This window comes from Lingula anatina, chromosome 2 (genome assembly GCF_051362555.1).
Source record: "Lingula anatina isolate TDL-2025a chromosome 2, LinAna3.0, whole genome shotgun sequence".
NCBI lineage: Eukaryota > Metazoa > Brachiopoda > Lingulata > Lingulida > Lingulidae > Lingula > Lingula anatina.
The window spans coordinates 31,959,933-31,970,353 of NC_141768.1; the positions used below are offsets into that span (position 1 = coordinate 31,959,933).

General features: G+C 36.6%; 1 protein-coding gene across 2 annotated transcripts in view; it reads left to right on the forward strand.

Moving 5' to 3' along the window:
- Positions 1 to 9,399, forward strand: part of LOC106179662 (SMAD family member 6) — a 34,482-nt gene extending 25,083 nt beyond the window's left edge. For both annotated transcript variants that reach the window (XM_087006279.1, XM_013563386.2), the window contains exon 4: positions 6,513 to 9,399. In XM_087006279.1, coding sequence (XP_086862405.1) covers positions 6,513 to 7,051 — 539 coding nt within the window. In that variant the 3' untranslated portion in view covers positions 7,052 to 9,399. The remainder of the gene's footprint in view (positions 1 to 6,512) is intronic.
- Positions 9,400 to 10,421: the final 1,022 nt, after the last annotated feature.

The window sequence follows — 10,421 nt, forward strand, 5'->3', positions numbered from 1 at the left end:
TCTTTCTTTCTTTTGTGTGTGAATTTATTACTTTTCACGTATTGCCCTAAGTAACATTAGTACATAATCAAAATGTCATGATGTTAAGTACTATGTATCATAGAGTCAAAATTAACTAAAACATTTTGTGCTCTGTCAAACTATAAAACAAGAAAAGTGTTACTTAGTATTCTCAAAGAAATGATTCATAGTCTGAGTGCTAAAATGTGGCATGTTAGAAATCCAACCTGATTGAATTCTTTTTTTTTTTTTTAAGTGATTTATTTTTGGTGAATTTTTCCTTTTTCACAAATAATCATTTTCTAGATTTTCATGGGTCTGAAGACTGTATTACAGAGATTGGTAAGGCATAATATAATTTTATATCAAAACCAACTAATAGCATTTTCTGTTCTGTCCATTTTTCTGACTTGTTTAAGTTTTACTGACTTATTTATTGGTTATCCTTTCCTTCCTTTTTTCCAAACTTCTTCCTAAATTTAGACCAACTCTCTCCACCTGATTTAATAGGTGTATAAAATCCTTCTACTTTGGGATGGTAAGAAAAGATCCTGATTCTGGAAACTGGAGACTTTCCCATTTGGTTGACTTACTGAAGAATTAATCAAAGAGAGAAAAACAAGAATTAAATTTCACTTGAAATCCCTTTTTATAGAGACATTTCATTATGTAGAAGTCCGAGTGATGACATACAAGGGAAGAGTGGATCCAAAAGATATCTGCCTTGTTTGACTTTTTCACCATAGGCAAGATAAAACTTTGAAAGTATTTGTTTTATTGATACTCATTTGAGATATGCTTGTTAAAATACATTAACATTTATATGTGATCTTCTGGCTCAGTTTGTAAGGTAATGGAATAATTTGCACTCAAGCTTTAATAACAGAATATATTATGTTTCTACCAGAAATGAATTTACTTTTTTAAAATCTCAGATTGAATAAAGTACTGGTCCAAAAGGCAGATATTTTTCAAAGCTGCTGCAAGGTAAATTTTGAATATTGCATTACAGCTTTTATTGATAAGGGAATTAAACATGAGATCAACAAAGGAAAATTGTAGACCAGTGGTTGGCATATCAAATTCCATAACCTTCCTGGCATTGTTTTATAATTATAGATTTACCACAAAGAAAACATGACATCCCTTCTATACAAATTTCATTACTTTGTCAGGAATTTATATTGAAATTTTCCTCACTAAATCAAAATATAATCAACCACAGCTGAGGAAGAAATGCATTATACTTCAGTGGTGTTGAATATTTTCCATTGAAAAGATGTGTTGCAAGTAATTACAACATAGAAAATGACACACCACCCTCACAGGAAGCCTTCAAAGTTTTAAATACTATAATGGCTGTAATGTTGATACAGGTGTGTGCGGAAACAAGACTGCAGCTAATTTTCAGATTTTGTAACAAATTTATTGGAACAAATATCAGCAACTGCATTTGATTGGGCCTAAACAGTCAAATCTAGCAGCTAGTTTACTTAAGTCGAAAATGATATTCATAAAACCACAAAAGAATTGGCTCTTTGCCCCCTGAGTACAGATGTTCAATGGAAATGGGAAAAGATAATGTATATAGATTATTGTGATAATAAGCTGGGTTTGTTTAGTGCTTGATATAATCATTTATATGGGAAGGAATTAGTGCTGAACCCTTTACCCCCTCTGTCCAACAGAAAGAAACAAATTGAGTGTTTGGGTGAAATGGGGGTGGGGTATACAAGGCTCTCCAGGCCCTCATTTATGTATTTCATGGTTTTATGACTGTGTATAGTAAAAAGAAATAGGGACAGTTCCTTGTCAAGTGAAATTATAAGGTTTGATGAATATTTTTTTGAAAAGATAGGGGAGATTTCTTCCATTCCATACCTCTTCCAAAATAGTAGTAGGAAAAAAAGAAAAAGAAAAAACAATTCACTTGTTTCAAAATTAAGTCATACTTATGAAAAGGTTACATATCTTTTCATCTAATTGATTTGGATAATTTTGCATCCTCTCTCCATTCCCATTTTATTTAGCACTGTTGAAATTACCCAAGCTGAGACCGTTAACTGGAAAAAGGGGAAAAAATAAGAGAGAAAATTCTGTTTTGATAGGCCAAACAAGACATGGAATGTTCCTCAGTGGCTCCAGTGAAACCAATTTCCACTTATCAAGTTGTTGAGCTGCAAACAGTCTGCCTCTTGCTTGGCTGGCAGGTCAGGGTTTTTTTGTAAACTGGAAACACCCTGTGGATCACTTCTAAAGATATAAATACTCTGTTTGATAAGAAAGCATATATCGAGAAAAGAAGATGAAGCCTTTTGTAGTGTGCATTTAACCAGAGTTACTATAATTCAAATGTACAAATTTCAAATGAGAGCTTTGTGAGTTGGTCACTGCTGAGTGAGGTTGTGGAGAGAGGGTAGCTGTTCTGGGTGTCAGAAACCTGCAGTGCCCTGAATGCGCCGTGGTATTTCATTTCTTCAAGGAGACTGGGTGGCTGCCAACTGGGGAAAGACACACTAATGGAAATATTCATCTTAAAAAGACACCAGCAGTTACACTTAATATATACGAGCTTGTTACTTGTGTTAGATAGTGGGGTAGTGTAGAAAGTGTGAGGGGAAACATTAAAAAAGATGAGAGAGGGGGAATTGAAGTTGGTTTCTGTTTTAAGATTTTTTTAAAAGAAAGATAAGTATAGGATTGCAAGCAAAGGCCGTGTAGTCCAAAGACGCAGTCCAAAGACATCCTATCATATAGGCGCTTGCTGTTAATGGAGATGTAGCGACCAGTCAGTATGAAGCTTCTTATCATCAACAGACAGAGCTTTGGCCTCTATTATGGTTATAGAGTCCCAGAATCAATAGACTTCAGTCAATTATTTTGGCATCTGTGCACTCATTACACAGCCTATGCATACAGTAAACCATGAGGTCATCTCTTAGATCTTACATAGAATATTTAGTTGTGGAATGTAGGTGGTCATATCAGGAAATTGTATTGTTTCGTAAATTCAAAAGAAAGAATATTTTTATCTGATTCTAGCAGAGTAATCTTATCTTGTACTTGCATCCCCTTGCATCAGACATAAAAGGTTTGAAGAGAAGCGAAATATTTATAAAATTCTTCTTACAATATTTGTGCAAAAAGAAAAAAAAATAAAATAAAAGTATAGGTAAATATAAAAGTGGACGTGACAGTTTTTATTGAAACTAATCAGTAGCTTAATTTAGAGTTGTAGTTTGATTCTTTTCTTAATGCTAGCAAATTGGCTCCTCTAACCACCAACTCCCAGACTGACCCAACATTGACAGATCTTAAAATAGACAAAACATAGCTGTAAGTGAAGTCTATAAATGACAGGGATAAGTCTAGGGCCAGACCAGGACTCTTCTACTGTTAGCATTCCCCCGAGCATGCCATCTCTGATGGAGCATGCCATCTCTGATGATTAGCATATGTGGACATTTATATTGTGATCTACAATGTTCACTGGTATGTTAAATGGGGCCTCCTCCATAAGGTCTGGGATGTCTTGTCCATTCAATCAAGAGCACCATTCCAGTCATAGTATTTTGTGGGTAAGAATAAATGGATGGGAGTGAAAATGAAGTTCCAGTTTTAACCTTGTAGAGTTGCGTATATAATTTTATCTTCAAGAGGGCTGTGCTGTAGTTAGCTCGAAGCCAGTAGCCGTGTGTAAGAGCCGTGTGGCATAGCTGATGTGGAGTCAGAAGTCTGCCAGGCTCTAGGCAGCAGAAGCCTTGTGTAAGAGAGTATATGGGATAGCTGATGTGGAGTCAGCAGTCTGCCAGGCTCTATGTAGCAGGAGCCTTGTGTAAGAGAGTATTGGCATAGCTGATGTGGAGTCAGCAGTCTGCCAGGCTCTAGGCAGCAGGAGCCTTGTGTAAGAGAGTATTGGCATAGCTGATGTGGAGTCAGCAGTCTGCCAGGCTCTAGGCAGCAGGAGCCACAGAAGTGCTCTCATAATGTGATTATAGCCACAAAAAGACATCAGCTGTCATGACTGTCACAGATTGTAATCGCTCTAAAAGCTTTTCCTTACTTTGATTCCTAGGTAGGTATAAACACTCCAGGAACTTATATTTATTAGATAATTCAGTTGGAAAAGAGGCAATAAGTTTAGTGTCTGACCTTTGTGTGATGCAGCCAGTACCTAGCCATGGACACTGTTGGTGAAGTGAGATTTGTTACTGGTAGTTTTGATTCCAAACTAATGAAAAGACACCTAGGGTAGGTTTAAAACACTGGCCCTTACACCTGGTCTCTCCAGTTTAAGGTGAAGTAGACACAACTGACACCATGTATGCACACATGCACAGAGAGAGTTCCTCAACATTTCAGATTTGAGATGCTAGGTGGTAGAAGTTTTGGCAGAGAAAAGATATGGGTCAGTAGAGTCCCACTGTACTGGTGTGTCTCATTTAGCAACATATTGGATAAGTGGACATTTCTCTCTTTTTCCTTCCTTCCCATAAGTGCTCCACTAAATAATAGAGAGAGCAGCGCCTGACAACCTGTTGCAACTTTTGCATCTTGAACATTAGAAAAATGCTTTTCATGTTTCTCTTAATATGCTATTGACTGTCCAATGTTGTGACACCTGTAGCTGTAACAGGTGATGCCAAGTTATGCAGACTCTAAAGGAGTGACATGTTTGTAGTGCGTATAGGATCTGGTTCTTATTTGGTTTAATGCTAAAAGTTTTACCATACTGTCTTGAGGAGGCGTTCATTTCCATGACTGATGTCTTCAAACTGACCTTGAAAGCACCACCAGCCAACATCACCTAACCAACTGGTCTTATAAATGGATTAGGTGTTTACTAACACTACCCACAGATCTTTTAGCACTAATGCCCATATTAACCACATAACCCATAAATTAACCAACACACCATAAAAGTATTTACTATTACCAGAGCAATTCCTAGCCTTAACATTCATCTGTCTGGTAGTGCTGGTTAATTTGTGGGTTATGTGATTAATATGGGTGTTAGTGCTATAAGATCTGCGGGTAATGTTAGTAAATGACCAATCCGTTTATAAGGCCTATAATAGTAGGCCAGCCATGCCACTGGATCCACTCCAGCCCAGCAAGCATGGGCATTGGGCTATTCATGTATGCAGTCAAAAGATTAGTCACAGTCAGTTGTAGTGTATTGTTTTTACATAGAATGCAGATTGATTTCTTATTTAAGTTAGCCTTCTGGTGAAGAGAATGCAGACTATATGGTGTAGGCTAATGGCTAATTGACTTCTCCTACAGGCTTTTGTAGGGCTGGTATCAAAGGATGGAAAGAAAATGAAACGAATATTTGAAAGTTAGCAAACTAAATAATTCAAGATTTTTGTGAGGGTTGAGGTGATGAAAAATAGAACTCCAGTATAGTCGGACATTTCTTTGATGTGAAATTAAAACACAAAACCAGGGGTGGATATTTTCTGAGAGTCTTCCAAATGATCTATGTTGATCCATCCTCCATTTTTGACCGTCAAAAAAAAAAAAAAAATTAGATGCCCGTCAATGTAAACTTTAATATCTGACTGTCTTCCAAAAGACCCAGAAGATGGCTTCCATCTGCCCCTGAAAACAGTCTATTTTTTACAGGTTTGCAAACCACCCCATCTGACTTCAGAGATCCACTACTCTATGGGGATGTTGGTCAATTATTGATGTATTTTGTGGATGAGACAATGGATAGACTAAGATGGTCTTTCTCTGGTACTGTTGCAGTGTTGGCAGTTTATTTCTGCCTCAATGATTTCATTCTCTCAGCTTCTTCTGTTATTAAGCTGCTGATTGACTTCAGGTTGCTGGTTATATTGATCATGTCTTTTGACTACAGCAGGAATGTTGTAACTTGATTGCCTTTAAAATAATGACCAATGCAGTCTGACCCATAGCTTTGCTGATACATTACCACTAATAATGCAACTATTTACTATCCAGTTACAATGTTACCGTATTCAGCTGCAGTTACATTTTACTAGCTGAAGCTGCAAATTTGAGTAGCTTGTAAAAGGCACATTTAAGTTATTGATAGTAACAGAAACACTGGAATAAAATTTGTTTTCTTAACATGTATTTTTGTATAAGATAGGGTTTAAGTAATTAGTAAATTCCCCTTTATATGAGGAAAGGTTTTAATTCCTGTAAGGGACAGTAATATACCCAAGCTAAAAGACATCCTCTTTAACCAGAGTCAATATTTGTCCAATATTGACTTCAGTCTTGTTTTTATGGCATATTGCAATTTGGATTTTGATTAAGCATGTAGAGCTCCATCTTGATTTGATTCGATTCCCCACAGATGTTAGTATTCAGTTTCCATATTTGTAACAGGATTGTTGAAAGTAACTCAGTGTATTTTTAACTTAACATAAGATAAGTGGAAAAGAAAGGAATTTATTTTGATACAAGTTGTTTATATTAATCATCTTCACCTTGTGTGTAGTTATAGTTGATCTGAATGTGCTGTCTTGTCATTCCAGGGGACACACTCTCCAGTGGTGGACATGGGATGCACTGGTGCCATATAGCCTACTGGGAGCTGCGGCAAAGAGTTGGTCGCCTCTTTTCCGTTTTCAAGGAAACTGTGAACATATTTCAAGAACTACCTCATGGGGATGGAATGTGCCTAGGGGTCTTACAGCGTGAGACTCCTGCTTCGGATTCAGTGAAAAGAACTCGAAACAAAGTGGGCATTGGTGTGACATTGAGTAAAGAGGGGGACGGAGTGTGGTTGTACAATCGCTCTGAATACCCAGTGTTTGTCAACTCACCAACGCTGGATCCTCCCTGTGTGCGGACGTTGATGGTACATAAAGTGTTACCTGGATATGCTGTGAAAATGTTTGATTATGATTTATCGCACCTTTTGGAACAGACTCGACGGCCTACGTCTGATGGCCCATACAACCCAAACTCTATTCAGATCAGTTTTGCTAAAGGTTGGGGACCGAGTTACTCAAGACAGTTTATAACTTCATGTCCATGTTGGATAGAAGTTTTATTAAACGTGAAGAGGTGATATGAGGTGTACCTGGGAATACAACCAGTGATATGGTACATAATTTGATGGCATATGTAAGGAGAACCCATAGGATTTACCATCTGCAGTCTGAAAAGAAATATCACACAGCTTGGATTTACTATGACTTGTTGATGTATGACTTATATCAGCATTGCAATTGCAGGGAAAATAATCGTATTGCATAACAGTGTGGCTTATGGGTTGTTGCCTACCTCCCACTCCCCACCCTGAAAACAGCCTCTTCCCTGATCCCACCGATCCCCCCCCCCCCACCCCACCTCCTAGACAGCACTGCCACAGTCTGACTGGGTCTCTACCCACAGAACGCTACCATAAGTATTCTACGACACAAGAAATCTACGCAAAAAATATGATTGCTTAAATTGAGCAAAATATTCTGCATTTTAGTGGAATAGATTGGAACTGCCAGGAAGGAAAATTGCGGAGGGATTTTTCATTGTATGCATCTTGATGTGAGATGTGACAGAAAAGAGAAAATGTCAGGGATGTAATCACAGACAGGAGTTCACAAACCACGGGTTATAAGACAGAGTGGAGGATATATTTATTTTGATATATATGGCAGGGATTTAACAACTGGGAGCTTACTTGAGCACAAAATAGGGTGCAATGGAAACAGAATGCACCATAACTGAACCTGTGTGGAAGGACAGAAGCATAGCCAAGTGCCCTTTACTATGCATTGTTCAAATATGACATGGAGGTAAAATCAGGAGAGAGAAGAGTCAGGCTGGTTAACTGCTGCACGTGATTATTAGCATTACATGTTCTTCATATCTTATTATTTTCTGCACAACCCACCGCTATTTTACACAACCATACTATTATATCTTGTGTTTTGGGACATATTTACAGGTTTTTCTGTCAGGCATAAAAAAAGTTCAGGTTTCTTTGTCTCCTTTTCATGAGGTGATATATTCCACCTTCAATCTTATTTTTAGTTGCAAGCAAACAGTCCCCTTATATTTTGACAGTTGTCACATTCATTTGAATAAAAAAAAAAACTGCTATAAAAATATATTTTTCTCTTAAGTCTAGGAGTTAAAAACAATAGTATGTAATTATAATAAATGAAAAAAAAGGACCGTGTTCAGTCATTTACCTTGAGTGACAGACGCCAGGACTCATTGGTAGCATAGACTGGAAACCTGTATTTATGTGCTAAAACACAATGTAATGGTATGGTAGTGCAGAAATTTGTTAGATGTGGAATCTGTTAAACTATAAAATCACCTTGAAATGGCAGTGTAGCTGTCTGGTTCACAGGTACCCCGAGAGTGAAGAATTCAGGGGATAGGCATCTGTAGAGTGGGGATTAACTGCAGTGCCTCTTACCCCTTCAGAGGAAGGGGCTAGCAGTCTGATAAAATCTGACCAATCACGCACATACTGAATGAGGCCATTGCACTAACTGAAGGTGGTGATATCTGCTGGACTTAGTGTTGTTGCAGATACCTTCAGATGAATATTTTGTATACAATTATATTATATTGTACATAGTAACCTACATTTTTACATTGTAATTTATATTGAGATGAAAACAGTGCAATTTGTTCTAGTATGCACACACACACACAAGTGCACGCACACACAGACATGCACACACGTTGCCTTCAACACACATTTCTACTACTTCTCCTCAGAGAGGCTGTAGATTTCTAGACGGGAAACACTCACATTCAATGCAATGACGCAACTACTGCATTTGCCTTGCTCTAAGCAGTACCCATATCATATTACAACCTGTGTGAAATAGATACTGCTTTTGTTTTTTGTTTTTTTTTTTTGTTTTTTCCTACTGGCTGTTGCAAAGTAAAAGGTATTTTCACTTTCATATTTCTTACAGTAAATGACAAGTAAAATCAAAATTGTCTTAATTAAAAATATTGACACTAGATAAATTGATGTTTAAATGCAGATGTGTTGTCGACTTCTCAAAATTGAAATTCTTTGTATGCCCAACTCTTGGCAAAAGTCCACTTTCATTTAACCAAACTAAATTTCTTATACAGTCAACCGCAATAAGCATAAGGTCATCTTGCACTGCAGAATTAAAAATTTAGGTATGATTTCTAATTATGCTTGTTATTGTCTTCATCAGAATGCTCTTAGGTGTCTGTGTCTCACCTTAGTAGTTGATTCTATACTATAGAGTGAAAGTCCAACCTACAATGTTCTTTTAACAGGCTTCATGAACTATTCTACAATTAATCCAAGATATCCTAGTAAATGTAATGTATTTGACAATTGTTTTCCTTTAATGATTTACCTTTTTGTTGTTGTTGTTGATGGTGTCCTCTTGGAGATGTTTTCTTCTTTGTCACAATACTAGGGGTGGGCAAATGAAAGCTTTTTTGGTAATTTCAATTTCAGACAAGTGGATTCTATGGCCATTTTGGCTGCTGAATACAAATCTAATAAGTATTTTCATTTTAAATTACATCTGATATTGGTATCAGGTGATTTTTCAAAATGGCCACCAAACGCTCCCTCAAATCACATATTTCTCATGTAAATCTTTAAATATCAGTTCAAACATGGCTTTTTATATGTCTAACCATATGATTTCATGATCAATGAGCATAAATAGATACATTATTTTGGTTGGGTCAATTCATTTTGGGTTAAAAAGAGGATTTTTTGGTCATTTTGAGGTAAAAATCACTCCAAAATCACCATTCTGTGTACATAAATACAAATGTTTATATGCAACTGTGGCTTTTAAATTAGGAAAAACAATAATACAACAAATATGGTCAGTATTATTCAAGGATCACATGAAAGTGAAAAGTTTTCACATATAGAATAGCATAATGTTAGTTACATATGGGAATATTTACAGTAGAACACTCAGTAGCAGAGCATTAAGGATATTGTTACCAAAAATGAGTTTTTTCCTGCATCTAATTATTCAATAATGTCTTTGTCTTTGTGCTGCTTTGAAACAATGAAAAAACTCTTGAAAGTATGAAATAGCGGCGTTTATATTTTTTCGTTGCAATGTATAAGCATAAGCAACTCAAAGCTTTAATCTTCTATTTAACAGCTTTCTTTTTTGAGATTAGTTAGCAATGCATATGGGGCTTAACTTCATCCCTGAACAAGATTTTATCACAAGGATTGGCCAATGGACCACAAGGGCATGAGCTACAATCCCATGCCAACCTTATGGTTTAAATGCTTTTGTTATGGAGTCATGAGTCTGTAATGACAGATCTTCTAAAAACAAAGGTATTATTTTGCTTTATCAATGATCAAATCTGAACTAAGACTTTAAAAAAATCGCTGGCAGGGTTTTGGGGTACTAAATGGTGTCATTAAATTGGCTTTGAAATAGTGATCACGG